Genomic DNA, 20,818 nt, shown 5'->3' on the forward strand with positions numbered 1-20,818 from the left:
GCCAACTATATCACCTTTCGATACAAAGTATACAAATAAATTTTTAGTTTGCCGATGGGATTGAGGTTGAGCGACTTAATATCAGAGATCTTATCTCCCAACGATTGAGCATATACATTTGACGCCTTTTCTACCCTGTGTCACATACTACGGGAGGTATTTAGACGATGTTCTAGTTATTACTGATAGTAGTACTATCGAAGACATTTTACATTCATTTAATAATATTCACTCTGGACTAAAATTTACATTGGAAAGGGAGAGTACAGATACAAAGTTGTTAACTTTTCTAAACTTCACGCTTACTCGGGACTCGAATAAAATCCAATTTAACATCTGTCGAAAACCTACAAACCCATTCTCCTACAAGAGATCTATTATCTTTAATCAATTTCTAAATGTTCAACGATGGAATCTGCTTTGGGCTCAGAAATACAAATATTAACCAGCAGATTCTTAAACAGGGATTATCCCCTTGCTACAATAAACCGAATTAGGGTACAAGCTAGGGATAGGATAAAAAATACTAAAACTAATAATAATCGTAACATTAAAAAATACCTTTTTTCTGTCCTGTATGTTGAACAGTGGCACAAACAACTTAAAAGATTTTTTAAAGATACCGAATTTAATACTGTGGCCAGGCCAATAAGGAAACTATACACTATACGGAAAAATCACTCAGTCCTTTCCTCGTTCACAATGCAAATAAATGACCTGGACAACATTTCTTGCAGGGACTGCAACTTGTTGTACCAAGTTTCTATGCGTTTTCTTCTGAATCTTCATGTGCTTGTTATTTGGATTTTAGGAGCATTAGCAACTAAGGCCATATTGCTCCATGATATGCGGTGGTCATTCCCTGACCTTTCCGCATCCTCCGTATTTGGTGGTGACGGACTCGAACCCCGGTCTAATCAAGAAGCGTGTGCTACGCACTGCTGCTCCTTCCCACCTGGCTACGGAGGCGCCTCTGAATCTTCATGTAAATCAACATGCAGCCTTAGTTCGTGCTTCTCATTCAGCAGCGTCAGAATTAGCCTTTCATGCCGTTAACAAAAAACATACTTTTTTATTTAACGAGGCCAAAATACTTAGTGTCCAATGTAATTATACCAGACTATTAATTGCAGAAACTGTTGAAATTAAATTACATGAGAATTCTGTTAATGTTCGCTGGCCATATCTAATCTCTGATTCGTGGACTTTTACGTGCATGCGCGAAGACAAATAATCCTTATTTAAGTGTCATGCTCACCCCTATTCGGTAATTTTCATTCCTGTGATCATGGCATACGGTCAAAAAGCGTTGTGAGCTTCAGTAAGGAAAATTGTTTTTTGCAATTTTTTTCGTTAAATATCTTTTTAATTGTGTTCAACTGAGTTTTAATTATTTTTTTATTTTTTACTGTAATGTAAGATTTGCGATTTTTTCATTTTAATTGCTGGAGAGTATCATATGGAAGTGTTTTACGTATTATATTGAGGTAAACTTCTCTTATTCTTTTACAAATATTGATATCAATGTAGAACATATTGAGCATTACAGCTCTGGTTCATACTATCAAATTCTTGTCTTGAATATTGTTAGCACATTTATTGGAAAGCAATGTTTTGCTAATGGATGAGAATTTAGGGAGGATTGCAGAATAGAGGTTTTCATCCCTAATATTGGTATGAATAGCCCCAAAATGTGCCCTCACAACCATAAGTGTATTATATCTGTAGAAATGGGTTCTTGGATTAATTTTCATGTCATATTGGATTGATTTTCAATAACTCACGGGGAAATACCTTCTGCCTCAGATTAGCTAACCTCAAATGAAAATTCTTCCACTCATCAACAGTACAGTAATCCAGAACTCTCCAAAATGAGTGAAAAAGGGTGCTGATGTATTGTAACTGACTAGGATACCATGCAAGGTTCCCTACTAGAATAAATTCGATGACATGATTTGAGAAAACATTACGATTAAAAGGTTTAAATAGTAATTCATCCAAAAAAAAAAAAATTAACAGAAATTGAGCAGATCATCCCATTTCACATTCTTATGCCAAATGGGACAAGTATAAGAATGGTCATGAGTGAGTGGAGGGGGGCAGGCTCAATTAGAGAAGAGATTCAAAAAGTTGCGATCTGAGTTGCCTATAAGACTATGTACTTTAAAGGGACGTTGATTAGAAAAAAAAATAAAGTGATTAGCGTGGGTGGTGAGGAATGTCTGCCGTACTGGTAAGTAAACAAAACTTGCATAAGGTCATTGCTAAATGCAAAAGCTTCAGCATCTTGGCCAGCTGGAGTTGGGAACAAAAAGTCACCAAGAAAAATTACATCACTGTTAGGAAAGTTAGATTGGAGAAAGTAGAGTTTAAAAGAAAGAAAGTCAAAACGTTGAGTGATTTGTAGAGTTGGGAGAAAGACAGAGGCAAAGATGAATCTGACCTAAAGATGAAAGAGACTTTAAGCCAGAGGAAATTCCTGACAAAAAATATCAGAATGGGTATCCATGATTCCTTCAAAGGAATCATATCCATGATTCCTTTGAAGCAAAAGGAATCATGGAGTGAACAATTGGGGCAAATGAGATGAGTGGTGGTTGAGGAAACCAATAAGTGAGATTCTGTCAGAATCTCAGTTGTAAGTGGTACATAGCAGATAGGCAGAAGTGGACATCATTAGGAGTGGAACTGAGACAATGTATATTGTCTCAGTTCCACTGAGACAATATATGAATAAGGAAGTTATTGGAAGGTTTAGATCTTTTTGCAGAGAAGGCAAAGGTGGTAGATGACTTTCATCAACTGGTGAAATACCACCAATTTGCTTATTGGAGGCTTGAAGTGGTGAAACCCATGTTTAGTCTCTAGAGCAAAATTTCCGGCATCCCCTTGCCCCATACTTCTCCTTCAACCCATGCACGGTACTAAGTACTATAGGTTTTGATATCTTTCGTGTTTGGGGTTTTCATAAAAAAAAAAAAAAAAAAAAAAAGAGGTTGAATCATGTTCTATAAATTAATGAAATTTCTGAATATGAAAAGTACAGCAAATGCAGCTCCTTGATATAATATGGCTTGGCAGTGCCCCCTGCATACAAACAAGTCAGACTCAGTCCACTCACTAGTTGATAAAGTACAGACAGTAAGGTTATATACTGGCTGATGCAATTGCTTCCTAGAGAGGTTTGGTCCTGTGAATTATCTAGCAGCAAAAACCATTTTAAAGATGAATAATATATCATGCAATGTCCATTATAACCGCAAAAGACATATTCATATCACACGACAGAAGAGATACACGGGGTGGGGTGGGGGAGTCAGAGCTTTTCTTTTGACACTAAACATGGGTTTCACCACTTCACACCTCCAGTAAGCAAAATGGTGGTAATGTCAGCAGTGATGACAGAGGATTGGCCATTCCTCCGTTTGTGGATACCACACCTCAATCTTTGCTCACCCGCAGTTTACTATGTACAACGTTCACGACCTTGTAAGTGGGGGTATACACAGGGCTACTAACAGTCCCATTATCATGAATGATAGAGGTACAGGATTTGTTTGTTGCAGAATTCCCCAGATTTGCTGAATTGATTGACAGGTTGCACGTGTCAATCAAGTGGAACCATATTCAGGTTCCACTTGTCATTCAAAATAGAAGCATTTAAAGAATGCTTCATATTTTGAATCTTGGAAGCTTATAGAATTTTCATACCAACTAAGAAATATTGTTTAAGATTTAGGCCTAAGTGGATGTCAGATGAACTAATTAGACATGTGGCAGAGAATAAATATGCATGGGATACATATAAATTAACAGGTGACACAAGAAGCCTATGATAGATATAAGTTGGTCTTTAACCAAGTCACAAAGGAGGTTAGGCAGGCAAAGGCAGATTACGAGAAATCTTTGTAAAAGGATGCAAAGAAAAACAGCAAACAGTTCTTTACTTATGAAAACTCTACAAGGAAGGGGATGAATCAGATTGGTCCACTTGATATCAATGGCTCAACTGTTGATGATCCTGCTCAGGTAGCTAAACAAACTAAATGAATATTTTGCATCTACATTCATACATGAGGAGTTATTCAGGGAGAGGAATGCCAGAGGTGTATTAAACTCTGGCAATAAGCTAGATAATTTTGTAATAACTGAGAGTAAAGTGGAGGAGAAATTGTTGAATATAAACATAAGAAAGGCACCTGGGGGTGGATGGAACATATCTAGTTAAATTAAAGGAGGCAGCAAAGGCAGTAAGCAAACCCTTAGCCATAATTATGAGAGCTTCCTTGGATTCAGGGTAGGTACCCATGGACTGGAGATGTGCAAATGTGTCCTCAATTCACAAAGGTGACACAAGTAATTACAGACCTGTTAGTTTAACTTCTGTTCCAGGGAAATTAATGGAGGCACTGCAGGATCATCTAGACAAGACTTCAGATATAGCTCGGACACAGCATGGTTTTGTTAAGGGGAAGTCTTGTCTGACCAATTCGATTGGATACTATGATTTGGTCACAAAGGAACTGGATGCAGGGAATAACTTTGATATTACATATTTGGATCATAGAAAGGCTTTTCACACTTTTGCACATGGAAGACTGCTGCACAAATTGGAGCAGTGTGGCATTGGAAGCAGGGGCTCACATTTGGTGAGAATCAGCTTGGCACACCCAGGGTCTTGAGCTGGATATCATCATTCTTCTCTTTCTTGGCGATTCCCTTCTACCTCTGTCTCTCTCTCTCAGGGCAACTCAAATTTTTTTTTTAGCTGGTGCAGCATAAGCCTCAGGCTTCCTTGCATTATATGACTAATAATAATATTAATAAACTGGGTGAAGATGAAAAAGCAGGAAACGGACCACCTGAGAAGACGATCAAGGAGTTCTGGGGAAATATCTGCAGCAGTGAAGTAAGACATAATAACAGCAGAGCACCCTGGAGAGAAGAAGAACATACAAGAGATGAGAGAGTGGGAGATTCGAGAAGTAAAACAGCAGATCAGGAACACCCAAAACTGGTTAACCCAGGAATTGATAATGTCCACAACTACTGGTACAAGAAGCTCACCTGCACACACAAGCACCTAGCAGAGCAGTTCACTCGAATGATAAGGCACCCGGAGACAATTCCAAAAATTATTACCCAAGGAGTCACATATCTGAAGCCTAAAGACGAAGATACAAGAAACCTGGCAAAATACAGGCCAATCACCTGCCTCCCAACGGTGTACAAGATCCTCACCAGCTGCATAACCAAGAAGATATCAGACCACTTAGAAAGGCAGAATATAGTGGCCGAATGGATGCAAGGAGCAATTAACCATAGATGCCGCAGTTATGGAGCAAGCCTACAAGAAGCACCATGACCTACGATTACCACAAGGCCTTCGACTCTGTACCTCATAGCTGGCTAATAGAGACCCTGAAGATCTACAAGGTCCATCCGGTAGTGACAAACTTTCTAGGAGCAACAATGACGAAATGGAGTACCACCATTAAGGTCAAGAACATCACAACCAGGCCAATCCCCATTAGAAGAGGAATTTTTCAGGGAGATGTCCTGAGCCCACTGTGGTTCAGTCTACTCAATCCACTATCCACCATGCTTAACGGCAGCAAGTATGGATATAATCTCAAAGAAGGAAGAAAGAACCTGTACACCATCAGCCACCTGATGTACATGGATGACATGAAGCTCTATGCGGCAACCGAGAAGCAACTCCAGCAACTACTCCGAATCACCGAAGAATTCAGCAAGGACATCAGGATGGAATTTGGTCTTGACAAATGCAAGACCCACACATTGCACCAGGGAAAATTAGTTGGCCGAAACTACCAGCTGTTGACTGGTAAGAGATTGAAGCTATGACAGAAGGAGATACCTACAAATACCTAGGGATGATGCAGGCTCAGCAGTTAGAGCACAAGGAAATCAAGAAGTGCCTGACCGAAAAATATCATCAGAGACTCAGAAGCCTGCTGAAAGCAAAATTGAATGGAGGGAACACAGTTAAAGCCATAAACACCTATGCAGCTCCAGTACTAACATACACCTTCGGGGTCATAGATTGGACTAACACCGAGCTAGAAGATATCATGCGAAAGACAAGGACAATGATGACCAAGAGCCGCCAACACCACCCGAAGTCAGAAGTGGAGAGACTAACAATAGCTCGGAAAGAGGGAGGAAGGTGCCTGATAGAGCAACAGAAAACAGTGATAGTTAACCTGAAGAAATACTTCGAGAACAACACAGCACCACTCCACCAGGCCCTAAGGAAGATAGATAAGTTGTATACCCTCCCACTCAACCTAAGCAAGGAACCCCACCCACCCAGACGGCACAAGAAACGAAGTTAGAAAGATGGGCAAAGAAGACACTCCATGGCAGACACTACAATGACCTCCATCAAGATCATACCAATAACATTGCTTCCAATGCATGGCTCACAAATGGGATGCTCTTCCCCGAGACTGAAGGATTCATGCTGGCCATCCAAGACCAGGTAATCAACACCAGAAACTATAGAAAATACATTGCAAAGGAGTCCAGAATGTCAGATGACAAATGTCGACAATGCCACCTGGCCTCAGAAACGATCCAACACATCACCGCAGGTTGCAAGGTGATCACCCAGACTGAGTACACTCATAGACACGACCAGGTAGCCAGGATAACACATCAGAAGCTAGCGAGGAAATACCAGTTGACCAAAGAAAGTGTACCATACTACAAGTATGAACCCCAGGCAGTACTAGAGATCCAAACCCACAAGCTGTACTGGGACCATGCCATATAATGGATAAGACCATCCCGCACAACAGACCGGACATAACCCTTGTGGACAAGATGGAAAAGGATACCTACCTGATTGACATAGCGGTGCCCAACACTAGCAATCAGAAAACCCATAGGAAAAAATTAGGAAGTACACGAACCTGAGACTTGAAATCAAGGAGATGTGGCATATGCAAGAAGTATCGACCACCCTGATCATCGTGTCAACCACCAGTATGGTGACAAAGACTCTACATAACAGCCTAGCAGCAATAGGAAATCCAGAAAGTCACAATCCTGAACACCTGTAGGACAGTCAGAGATTTCCTCGACCAACAGTAACACCAGACATTACAACCCCCGTGTGTATTTGGTAGCAATACCCATGAGTTGAATCCCCCAATCAGGGAGAAATAATATAAGAGCAACAATAATAATAATAATTGCTGCTATGGATAAAGGGATGGTTGAATGTGAGAAGACAAAGAGTGGTAATCAATGGACACTGCTCTTCGTGGACTAATGTTATTAGTGGAGTCTTTCAGGGTTCAGTGTTGAGTTCATTGTTGTTTTCTGTATTTATAAATGATACTGATGATGGTATATCAGGCTTAATATCCAAGTTTGCAGACGATACAAAGGATGGCAGGGTTGTTAAGGACACTAATGACGCTATGCTGCTGCAACAGGATCTGGAAAGGTTGAGCAGATTGGATGAGAGGTGGCAAATGAAGTTTAACATTGACAAATGTAAAGTGCTACATATGGAAAGCAGTAACCCCAGAGTAACATATCAATTCTGTGGTACTACACTGACAGTGGTAGAGAATGAAAAGGACCTGGGGGTAATTGTGCAGGTATATATGAAGTTTTCTCAGCAGTGCAGACAGTCTGCAAGAGTAGCTCATGGTGTCTTGTCAATGATATATAGGAATTTTTCTAGCAGGGATAAGGAGGTGATTATCCCCTTGTATAATGCAATGGGCAGGCCACACCTTGGATACTGTATACAGGTCTGGAGGCCTCATTTTAAGAAGGATGTAGAGCTGTTGGAGCGAATACACAGAAGGGCAACAAGATTAGTGAATGGATTAGTTCTTACAAAGAAAGGCTTAAGTTTTGCAGATTACGGTGTCTGGAGACTAGGCACCTTTGAGGTGATCTGATTGAGGTGTATAAAGCCTTGAATGGTTTGAGCATGCTCATTGCTGATGGGATTCTTCCTCTTGCTCAGAACAATCACTTAAGATGGCATAAATTCAAATTGAGGAAAGACAGTTGTAGGATAGATGTGTGGAAGTTTGCCTTTAGCCAGCGGGTAGTTGATTGGCAGAACAGACGTCCATGTTTTGTTGTGGAAGTTGATAGCCTAAATAAATATAAGGCCGAGCTGGACAGGTATTTGGAACGAAGGGAGGGGTGAAATGGGAGCAATTTTTTTTTTTTTTTTTTTTGGCTGATGCTGCATAAGCTTGCTTTCTTGCATCGTATGCTTCTACTAATGCTAATGTCTCATTTTTTAGATGACATCCACACTAATGAATGGTAATAAGATTACATTTGTGAAGTAACAATGTTACTTCACAAATGTGAATGTCTTATTAATATATTACGCAAAATTATTTATGAAATTTAATAAAGGAAAGCACCACTACCTGTTGTCGTACAGTTGTTTGAAACATAGGTGGATATATGGATAACACAAAATCATCTACCAAAGCACTAGTAGAACAACACAGCTCTGCAAGTTCATCAAGTTGGAGAATATGCTGAGCTATATTGGAGTTTCCTGCAGAAGAAATGGTTCCACATGATTTTCTCAAACATGCTTTAGCTGATTTAATCAATCCAATACAGGATGGAAGCAACTGGCGATCTGCATCTGTCCATACCTCTTGGGGTGGAAGACTAAAACCATTCCGTACAGACAGATTGTCTAGCTCAACCTCTCTCTCTCTCTGCTGACTCTCCATACTCTACAAGTTAATAAAATAAAGACTTACACAGGCACATCTAGTAAAAACTTCTATAAAATAAAAGACAACATTATTCTTAGTTCTTTCTTTCACAGAATTTTATATTCTAAAACAACACATAATTCTGTACTCGAAACAACATATTAGTTGTTTCAAAATATTTAAACTAATAACTAAGATACACAAAACATAGAAATAAGCAGTTATCATAAAGAATATTGATAATTAGTTTAATCCATAAAACCAATTTGGAAAAAAAATGTTAATGTACACTTTAGAAACTACAAAGATCTTATCAAACCAGCATTCATGTATTTTGACTTATCTACTAGAAATAAATCTAATTTATTACATAATTGTTAAAATTTTCTAAGTTCATAACCCAGAATAACTTAAGACAATAAATAAATATTAGTTTACTCTTTCAGATAAGCTGCTACAGTGCAAAAATAAATCAATGTAGTAGGTATAACCAGTCCCTAAAACAGTTATGCAGCAATAAAGATGATATTGAAGAGTTAACCACTAATTTTCTAATGTAATAACACACACAGACAGACAGAGATTGTATGCAGCATTTAAGACAGCAATTTATTTATTTTATTTTAACTGGAAACAAATTAACAGACCAATTACATTAACTCAGCGATCATATTCCTCCTTGTAAAATGACAGGATATGAAGTACCAGGAATCCCAAATCCATTTTCAGAAGCTTATAGTATGGGCAGCTGTTCATGTGACAGCTGTCACATAAACAAATAGATAAAACTTCTGAGGAATAAAACTGAATAAAATCCTTACTTGTTACAAGAAACTGTCTACTCTTAATGGGAACATGACAGCAAAGATTCAGTTTTCAATACACATTGGTTGCCACAATCACAATTCTGTGTGGACATACACATGATAACATAAATAAGATAGAATACTGCTACCCATGGATTAACAAACCAGGCAACTTGAACCACTTTTTTTTGCACTGTGTTTCCAATAATTGCAGGATTAATGTAAATTCAAAATTGCTATGCTGATGTTGTTATTTGGTTTTTAGGAGCATTAGCAACTAAGGCCATATTGCTCCAGGGATATGCAGTGGTCATTCCTTGACCTTTCCGCATCCTTTGTATTTGGTGGTCACGGGCTCGAACCCCGGTCTAATCAAGTGTGTGCTATGCACTGCCACTCCTGCCCATCTGGCTACGGAGGCGCCTTGCTATGCTGACTTTACTACTGGTTAATTTATTTTTAGTAACTTTAGAGATTTAAACAATAATAGAGAATTTACACACAATTCATTATGAACTTTTCTTCAATATCCTGAAAAGATAAGTAAAGTAGAAAATTTAAGGAGGGGGGATAGAAAAGCTACCAATTTACATGTTGCCTAGTCTTTTCTTTAAAACTTCACTGGCATAGTCTTTACACTGGTCACCTGGATAATCTCCTCTGCTTAGATTGATATGCTGGCAAGTGCGATCCAACTGGATGAAGCTACAGACTGATGAAGGATACAAGGAATTATAGGCCAATAAAAGATACAGGGAGAGGCTGCTATGGTTTAATCCATTATTGTGTGTGTGTGTGTGTGTGTGTGTGTGTGGGGAGGGCTGTAAGTTTAGCTGCCAGTCTTGTCCCTTTTTATAGATCTGGAAGATCTCCAGACAGGAGATCTTCCAGATCTATAAATGTATGTCCTGTCTGGACATACATTTGTTTTCCCAGGGAAATGTGTGCTGAAGTTATATTTCACATAAACAACAAGAAAAACCACTCTGGTGTTCATATTAACAATAACAATTGGTTAACAGCAGGTGGAAGCTATTTTTCTTCATTTTATAAGTCACAAAGTGTCTTATGCTAAAGTTCGAAGTGAAGTATTTTGACATGGCTGGCATCAACTTCTTGTGACAGTCTTTCTGATTAAGAAATCAAAAAGTCATTAGAAATTTCTGAATCAGAATTTGAGTGACCTAAAGGTTGTTCTTGTTGTCTCAGAGTTGGTGCAAGAACAACTTAGGCTATAATATGCCTAGTTTAAGTTAGGAGAGTTCTGTATGATGTAATGTTCAGAATTTGTCTTGCCTCAGTAGATGTTAAATACCATGACTCTGCATTATAATCATGTAGTTCCTACACAAATAAATTAACTTTTATTGTGTTCGAAGTAGCCAATTAACTTAAGAAAAAAAAAATGTCAGTAATATTTAGCTGTTGTCTAGAATTATTTTGAGGAATAAGTTGTTTTGTGAATTCATTTCAGCTTAAAACACTGTAAGATGTATCAGGTTGAATTTTTGAAAGTTCACAATAACTGCTGCAGGAAGTTTGTGTACAGCAGTGGAACACGACAGTTATGGCACTGAGTCTTCAACTCTGAGTAGAACAGGAGTGAGTCATGCAAGTGTTGTGTTTTTTTTTTTTTTTTTTTTTGTGTTAGTTGTTGGCGCATCAGCTTCTATGGCCATATTGCACCTCCCAAAGTTTTTGCATTTTACTGTGATCCAAGCCTGAGGTGGGAATCGAACCCGCGACCTTTGAGTTGGGCTGATCGCCAATATGGCTGCCGTTGTGAACAGACGTGTGTTTCATCGCTCCGCTAATTTCAGTTTAAAATATGTGTTTTACTTCTGTCAGTGCCATGAAATGTATCCTCACTTGAAGACAAACTGGACTGGATTCCTTTGGTGAGAAAATTTTGCCTATATATTGGGAATTTGGTCAGGTTGAAGCGTTATTTAGCTGTATCCTTTGTTGCCAGACCGCATGGTCACCATGTCGCTGACAACAGGGCTATAGAGAGGCTGCCGATATAACACGGCGGCCGCGTTTCCACCTGACACCTTGACTGGGGAGGTGCCCCAACTAGTGCAAACTGAGCAGTTGTTGTGCTCTATCAATCTGTGCCTTTACCGAATAATATCACCAAAGAAATATGAATTTAATGTGTCCCCCCCCCACCATAAACTCTCCATGGAGAGAGAGAGAGGCTATCTTCGCACCTGTGCTTCTACCAGAAATCTGACTGCCATGAAATCTGACTGCCATGAACGTCTTCGCCGCTACTAGATATCCCGCTGGGAAAGTAGTCCCGTCCTTTTAGGAGCATTTCTATATCCGGCGTTTCCCCCCCCCACCATAAACTCTCCACGGAGAGAGAGAGAGGCTATCTTCGCACCTGTGCTTCTACCAGAAACCTGAATGCCATGAACGTCTTCGCCGCTACTAGATATCACGCTGGGAAAGTAATCCCGTCCTTTTAGGAGAATTTATATATCTGGCGTTCCCCTCCCCCCGCTCAAAGTGCTGTGGGGAGACCCAAAACTTTCACAGTCCATTGTGTGCCTTCAAATACACCCACGAACTTGTGGTTGGCATCAATCGCCATCATTTTTAACAAACCATCTAACCCCAACATTGTGAACCCGATTAACCGAACAGTCCCGGTAATCCGGAATCCACGGATATGGAGGGGAAAGATAAGCACAAACATTCCCTGACAGAGACACAAAATGATGATCCCATCATTATTGATCAACTGGAGGATATAGAGGACACCCGACCTGGGACCCCCCCAACCAAGCGGAAAACCCGCAAGCGATTGGTTCCCGAACCGGAACGCGAAACACAGGAACAGCCAGAAGCCAATGCATCGCAAAAAGAAAGAAATGATGAAAAACAACAAGAACTATGTCTGGACCATACCATACCAGAAGGCTCCGTATACGAGAAAACTCTCTTTCTGAAAACGGCCCTCGAAACCATTTTTAAGGAGAATCCCAGTAGGATATCGTCTGGCCTGAGATCACAGATTGTCACCATCTTTCACAAGATGGAGACAATCCTGCATGACACATATGTTGAAAACGAGAGAGCCATCACACGGCTACACGCCTACATCGAATGCGGGGCAAGACAAATGCCACAGCGCGCCCCGACATATACAGAAGCGCTGAGGACCCCAACGGAAACGCAACAGACAACAACGCACCAGACAATAACAACGCACCAGAAGAGGAAGACGCTACTACCAACACCAAACCTGGTGATACTTAGACCGAAACAAACAGGGAAAATTCCCACAAGCGAAGACCTCAAAGCAAAAGTAATAAATAACATGAAGGAGGATCTGAAGCTAACACGAATAAAAGGGATGAGAAAGATGAGAGACGTAGGGCTGGTAATAGAGACAGAGACGAGGCAAGAAATCCAGAGCATCATTGAAAACCCCAAGATTGAAGCCCTTGGATTAACGGCCCAGCCGCCCAAAAGGAAGGGACCAAATATAATAATTTATGACGTTAGCCCAGAAATTACAGCCACCCAGATAGCTGAAGAACTTTACCACAGAAACCTCCAACGCGAGATCCCGGACAAGCAGCCACAAGAAGTGATAACACCAAAGTTCCACATAGAGGCGAGAGGAGGCTTAAAAAACAGCTGGAGTGTGGAACTAATCCCGGAAGCGTGGCAAGTCCTAAAGGACCGGACAAGGGTCTACATAGAATGGGGAAGCTATCGTTTTCGTGAGCGGGTGGCAGTACCGAAATGCTTTAGATGCTGTAAGTTCGGCCACTCCAGCCACGTCTGTTCCCAGACAGTCCCAACATGCGGACATTGCACTGAAAAGGGACATGAATATAAAGAATGCCCACACAAAGACAAGGAAGCCACATGCGCAAATTGTAAAACAATGAAACTCGAATATACACACTCAATCAGGGATCCTAACTGCCCAATCTATATAAAAGCCAAGAGCACCTACCAAAACAGAATCGATTATGGGTACAAAAATTAAGAAATATAACACAACCATGATAAAAATAATACAAACAAATGCCCAGCGAGCAAAAGCGGTGGTTGACCAGATTCGGGTCAAGGCCGATGAAGAGAACATAGACGTTATTATATTACAGGAGCCGTATGTCCATGCAAGGCGGGTGGCGGGCTACCCATTACAATATAAAGTGATCCACACAGAAGAAGACACCCCGTGGGCGGCGGTATTGGTCAGAAACAAGAATATTACCGCAACAAGAATAACGCAACTATGCACGGCTTGGGCAGCCTGTGCCCAACTCATCACAGCACTGGGTTCCCTCTACGTGGTGGCTCTATACAGTAGACCGGGACAAGAAATAGAGATCGCCATCAACTACCTACGCTACCTACAGAACATCCTGCCAAACGAAAGAATCATAATAGGCGCGGATGTAAACTGCCGCTCCCCGCTATGGTATAGCGCTACAGATGATAGAAAAGGGACAGCAAACGGACAGCAGCTTGAGAATTACCTGACAGGATCACAGTTAGCGGTCCTAAACCAGCCACACCAGTTACCGACATTCTGTAACACCCTCTGGGAGGCCACAATCGACATATCCTTAGCCACTAGGAACCTGGCGAACCACGTGGCCGACTGGAGGGTGGAGGAAGCCTGGACCACCTCGGATCACCGAGTTATAACTTGCACAATAACAAGAACAATGACAAGAGCAACAACAATCAACCAACGATGCCATAGATATGCAGTTGCCAAAGCGGACTGGCCGCTATTCAAAGAACTACTAACCACAGCGATCAACAGTAACCCACTAACCCTGAACCCATTGAACAGCCCAGACGACCTGCAGAAAGTTACTACGGAACTGATGACAACTATCAGTAACCAAGCAATAAGAAAAAAACACCCCCAACTGGGGGCAGTACCCTGGTGGACTCGAGAAATTGCCATGCTCCGGCGGCAAACGATAAAAGCAAGGAAGGACTTTCAGAGGGCCCGCAGATCATGGCCTGCAAACGAAGTCGAAGTCCTGAGACAACAATATAGGGAGATAAGAAACCGCTATACTGATGCCATTAAGAAGAGCAAAAGACGCTCTTGGGAGCTCTTAGTATCCACAGAAGGAAACACTAACCCCTGGGGCCTAGTCTATAAGGTAACCACCAACAAAATGCCCAGAGGGGAGGTGAATGCCACAACCAGGACCCGGCAGGGAAACCTTACCACGACCTGGGAGCAGTCGATGGACAATATACTGGACACAATCTACCAGAAACCAGCGATGCCGATACTAACAGCACAGAGAGAAATATGCGAGAGCAATGCCAGTTACACCAATCAGGCAATGGAGCCCCCCTTTACCAATGACGAGCTCAGCGTGGCAGCTAGTCGAGTAAGAAGCAAGAAATGCCCAGGTCTCGACATGATTGAGCCGGAAATCTTAAAGAAAACTGTTGAATACGCACCGTACCTATTGCTCACCTTATACAACAGATGCCTGGAAGCCGGCCACTTTCCAAAGGCATGGAAAACGGCCAACTTAAAACTAATTCCAAAAAAACCCCAAAAAAACCCAGAAAGCCCAGATGCATATCGACCCATCGCACTGCTCTCGGTGGTAAGTAAAGTATTCGAAAGACTACTTCACAGAAGAATAATTGCTCACTACGGAAAAGCTGGACTCCATGCCGCGAATCAGTATGGCTTCAAGCCAGGGACCTCGACAGTGGACGCACTGGGAAACCTACTCAGGACGGTACAAGAATGTAGAAACAAGTACCTGCTTCTCATCTCGGTTGACTTTGCTGGGGCGTTTGACTCACTTTGGTGGCCAAGCGTCCTGGCGAGGTTGAGGGAGGCACGGGTGCCAACAAACCTATTCAAGGTCATGGAAAACTATTTATCACATAGAAGAGTGGAGATCAATGTAGAATACCATAAGGTCACAAGAGAAGTACACAGAGGCTGTCCGCAGGGGTCGGTGCTGGGACCACTCCTGTGGAATATGGTGTTAGATGAGTTCTTAGTGATGGATCTGGGACCCGTCAGGACACAAGCATTCGCTGATGATCTGATATTGACCGTGGGAGCGGATTCCCGGGCCCAGTTGGAAACCCACGCAAACCAAGCACTGCAGCAACTCCAGCAATGGGCCGCAAAACACCAGCTAACAATTTCACCCACAAAGACCTCTTCAATCCTGCTTAAAGGAACCCTGCAATTGCGACGACCACCGCAAATAAAAATTAACAATGTCACCATTAAGTTTGTAAACCAACTTAAGTACCTAGGCGTGGTGCTGGACAACAACCTCTCGTTCCAGCTGCACCTAAAGTACATAAGAAAAAAAATCAGGAGCTATTCTGCACTGGTAGCCAGAGTTACTAGGAAAGATTGGGGACTCAAAAAAAGAGCCCTGACGCTATATTACAGGACAACGTTTCTCCCAGCAATTACTTACGCCTCAGCAATTTGGTTCCCAAAAACTGCACTGGCAGTGAATAGAAGAATTCTGGACATGATCCAAAGGACCATACTCTTAACTACGACGCGTGCGTGTAGTACAGTGAGTACTCCAGCACTACAGGTACTCGCTGGAGCGCTTCCTTTGGACCTGGAGGTCGTTCGCACAGGTCTGCTATACTTGCTATCCAGGGGAGTGGCGGCCACACATCTGGACTACACAACTGACCCAGCGAACAACCTAAAAACGGAAAAAACTAGATTACAGAACCACCTGCTAAAATTATGGCAGAGAAGATGGACGGAGACCACCAAGGGTGAGATAACCAGAAGATATCTACCTGACCTCCAGAAAATCTACCCAAAACAGCCGACCTGGTACTTCCCAGGGTACCATTTGACATCTCTAATAACAGGACACGGACCCTACAATGAGAAGCTGCACGGATTCGGACTCACTGAGGACCCAAACTGTACGTGCGGGGAGACAGAAAGCTGGAATCACATAGTGTACGAGTGCCCACAATATGAAGACCTCAGAGGAGTACTTATAACAAAAATAAGATACCTACCAAAAGGATTGGAATCCCATTTCAGATACTGAGGATGAATATAGAGCATTATCCCAGTTCGCACAAGACCTCTTCATCAGGAGAAGGACATTAATCACCATCTACAATGACTGACATCAAGTACCACTATTGAGACACCAGCCAGCACAATGTAAAGGCTGCAACTAAAGATGAGGGACACAAGCACAAGGACGGAGCTTGCCCCATGAATAAAGAAACTTGAAACAATAGCTGCCAATAGCCATATGGCGATCTGAAGAGGGCACTCTAGCCTCCTTCACCTTTAAACCTACTTCCCTGGGGGGAGGGGGGACATTTTCGTCCTCCTCTCCTCTCCACCCTATATCTTCTACTCTGGTGGGACATGGGCATGTCCCACTGAAAACTGGGGCTACCTACTCTATTGGCCCCATATTTCTGTCTTTCTCCCCCCAGCCTTCTGCCTCCCCCCCTCTCTATCTATAAGCTAGCGAAAGCCCTACCCAAAAACCTAACATATCTAAATTACCTTACGCCCATAACTTGGCCTAGCAAAACTAAGCGATTCTACCCCTACGTCGACGCGTTTCTGTCTCTTTTTTTTTTTTTTTTTTTTTTTTTTTAAGGTCCTAGCCGCCGAAATCTCAGGAAATTAAGTGGCAGGACCTGCCAGAGTGAAACAGACTACTGGGTTCCTGGTCTGCCTCCACGGGGCGTAAGTGGGGCAACGTTGGGCCTCAGTAGGGGCCCAGCGGCTAAATGACCAGATGAACAACGGTACAAGGCATCACACATATACAAAGTCCATACACTTTTAAATCTCTGGCTTTTCCAGTCAACTGGTTCACCCACAATGTAAACTACGCGGAGATGGGGGGAACCCCTTGTGCCGTTTGACCCTAAATACACTTACACTTACACTTACCTTTGAGTTGCCAGGCATGCACTTTACCTACCTGCCTAGCCCGGTTGGCTGAAAGTGTTGTGTGACAATTTGCAACTCAGTAAGGGTCACTTACAGTATCTGTTAGATCAGAAGCTAGTATACCATGATTGAAACATTTATTTGTTGTGTAAAAAGATAACTGGAATAGGACCACAGGTATATCAGCTAGGGGCAAAGATGGCAGCAGATATTATCTTTTAAAAGCATAAAATGATAAGAGTTGGCATTGAAAGTAGGATATCTGAGAACTTACTTAAAAAGTCCAGGGAAATGCTAAAAAAAAAGTTGCAATTTAAGCTTAAATTTGAAAGTAGAGAGCACATATTGAGAGCCTTATTATTCAGTTCAGCCCTAGAGAGACTATGCAAGGCTCCTTGGATAGAATTTTTCCCAGCATGGGAAAAATTCTATCCAAGGAGCCTTGTATAGTCTCATAAGGTAGTCTCTGTTAATGGAAGAGATTGTTTTTACAGTGACGGGATACACTTAAATAGAAGGGGTGCAAAAATATTTGCTGATACTATTGAGATGGAAGTCAGGTGGGTGTGAAAACTGATAGTTTGGGGGGGGGATGCACCAAACTAACAGTAGCCAGAGGCAGAGGTGAAAGTGATTCTTGTACTGCTGTTACTGGAACATGTAGCAGCCTGGCATTAATGATATTAAGAGTAGGATATCTGAGAACTTACTTAACAAGTACAGGAAAATGTTAAGAAAAGGTCGCAATTTAGGATTAAATTTGAGAGTGTAAAACTGCCAGAAATAACAGGAGAGAATGCATGTCAAGTCCTTGTTAATCAATTCAGCCCTGGAGAGACTGCACAAGGCTCATGGGGTCGAATTTTTCACAGCATGCTCTGTGCATGTTAACAGGAGAGACCATTTTTAGTGTTAGGATACACATAGAAGTGGTGCAAGAATATTTACTAACACTATCTCAGGCCAGGTGGGCCTGAGAAAACTGCTAGGTGGGGGATGCACAAACTAATAGAATAACAGCAGCCACAGGCAGAGGTGAAAGTGATTCTTGCACTGCTTTTATTGGAATGTGCAGCAGCCTGGAAAGCAAGGTGCCAGGGATTTCAAGCCCTGCTGTGAGTCATCACGGAACAAGTAAATACATGGGCTGTGTTAGGGAAATTAAGAGTAAGAACAGGTCAACCATCAACTAATCCGGTTCGACCGCTAATTCGGACATAATTTCTGCGAACGTAATTTCAAATTTCCTGGTGCACCGACCTGCCACTACTGTTTTGGTGGCGTTGGTTGTAGCATCAGCTGTTGGGACGAACTTGTAAACACTGTCAAGCCATTCCTACTTGTTTTTCTGCATTTATTATTATAACCTGCTCACATTTAGCCACAGCCATGGCTCCAATGCATAAAGGAAGTGCTTCTTGTGGTGTAAAGCACAAACATCGTACATTGTTAATAGAATAACAGCAGCCACAGGCAGAGGTGAAAGTGATTCTTGCACTGCTTTTATTGGAATGTGCAACAGCCTGGAAAGCAAGGTGTCAGGGATTTCAAGCCCTGCTGTGAGTCATCACGGAACAAGTAAATACATGGGCAGTGTTAGGGAAACTAAGAGTAAGAACAGGTGCATGTATACAGGTTGACAATCACTAATCCGGTTCAACTGCTAATTCGGACATAATTTCTGTGAACGTAATTTCAAATTTTCTGGGTTGGTGCACCGACCTGCCACTACTGTTTTGGTGGCATTGGTTGCAGCATCAGCTGTTGGCACGAACTTGTAAACACTGTAAAGCCATTCCTACTTGTTTTTCTGCATTTATTATTATAACCTGCTCACATTTAGCCACAGTCATGGTTCCAATGCATAAAGGAAGCGCTTCTTGTGGTGTAAAGCGCAAACACCGTACATTGTCCATAACAGATAAAGTTGAACTTCTGAAAAAACTCGATAGCAGTGTGTCTGTGAGAAGCTTGTGTGAATTACACAATATTGGCTCTTCAACAGTGTATGACATAAAAAAACAAAGAAAAATTGCTCAAGTTTTTTGCTAACAGTGGATCAAAGAAACAGATGGGTATAACGAAAACAATGAAAGACGAAGAGAGTTCAGAACTGGATAAAGTGCTGATAACGTGGTTTAAGCTCAGCATAAGTGAAGGTGTTGAGCTGTCTGGGGTTCTGCTGAAGGAACAAGCAAAAATTTTTCATAAAGAACTAGGATTAGATTATGAGTGTGATTATAGTGAAGGTTGGCTTCAGCTGACAAGGAAGCAGCTGCTGCATTTGTTGACGAGTTTTCCAAGTTACTTTCTGATGAAAAATTAAGTCCTGAGCAGGTCTACAATGCCGATTAGAATGCCTTGTATTGGAGATGTACTCCAAGAACTCTGACAACTGAGGATGAAGAATCACCAACAGGTTATAAAGCATCAAAAGATTGTGTCAGTGTGCTGAGTTGCTCTAATGCCGCGGGAACCCACAGGTTTAAGTTGCTGGTCATCGGCAAAAGTTTATGTCCCAGGGCCATGAAAGGTATGACACAGTTTCCAGTGATTTACCATCCCAACAAGGAGTGGATTATAACTAACATTACATTGGAATAGTTTGAAAAATATTTTGTTCCCAAAGCAAGAACTCACTGTGACTCTGTTGGCCTGGACCACAACTGTAAGATAATACTTATTTTAAACAACCACTCCGCACATCCGAAAGCAGAACTGCTGGTAAAAAATAATGTTTTCAGTATCTACCTCCCACCTAACTATACGTCATTAATTCAACCCCTGGACAATGGCATATTACGTTCTCTTAAGTCTAAGTATCGCTCTCTGTTTATGAGGTGCCTACTTAAGTGCAGTTAACTCTGGCAGACCAGTACAGGAGTTAGGAGAAAGAAAATAGTGAAGAAGAAAGCTGTGATAAAAATGAGGAAGATGTAGCAGAAAGGATCTCTATTGATAGGTTAATTCAGTTGACAGGTGAAGTGCTGAAAGGTCTAGAGCAGCAGTTTTAACTGAACAAGAAATAATGAACATGCTGCAGGATAAACTAATCAAAGAAAGACCAAAATATGTGAAACAGCTTAGATTGCAGATATGTTCAAAAAAAAAAAAAAAAGCTAAAAATCATGCAACAGAGGAGTCAACATTTGAAAATCCATTTGAAAAACCTGGATGTGTTGCCACCACCATCATCACCACCAGTTTCTGAAGATGTTGTGCCAGTTTCATCACCAATTCCTGATGTTTCAGTCACCTTTCAAGATGAAGATGATACTGATAGCCTCTCAATTCCTGATATGTAACTCTGCTTAGTTGTAAATTCCAGTTCTTCACTTTGGAAG

General features: G+C 41.6%; 1 protein-coding gene across 3 annotated transcripts in view; it reads right to left on the bottom strand.

Annotated features, from left to right (window-relative positions):
- LOC150079050 (cyclin-D1-binding protein 1 homolog) overlaps positions 1-20,818 on the bottom strand; it is a 287,955-nt gene that overhangs the window by 74,110 nt on the left and 193,027 nt on the right. For all 3 annotated transcript variants that reach the window (XM_090382489.1, XM_090382488.1, XM_090382490.1), the window contains one exon: positions 8,433-8,753. In XM_090382489.1, coding sequence (XP_090238615.1) covers positions 8,433-8,753 — 321 coding nt within the window. The remainder of the gene's footprint in view (positions 1-8,432; positions 8,754-20,818) is intronic.

This window comes from Mastigoproctus giganteus, chromosome 10 (genome assembly GCF_048544385.1).
Source record: "Mastigoproctus giganteus isolate SK-2022 chromosome 10, ASM4854438v1, whole genome shotgun sequence".
Lineage (NCBI taxonomy): Eukaryota > Metazoa > Arthropoda > Arachnida > Uropygi > Thelyphonidae > Mastigoproctus > Mastigoproctus giganteus.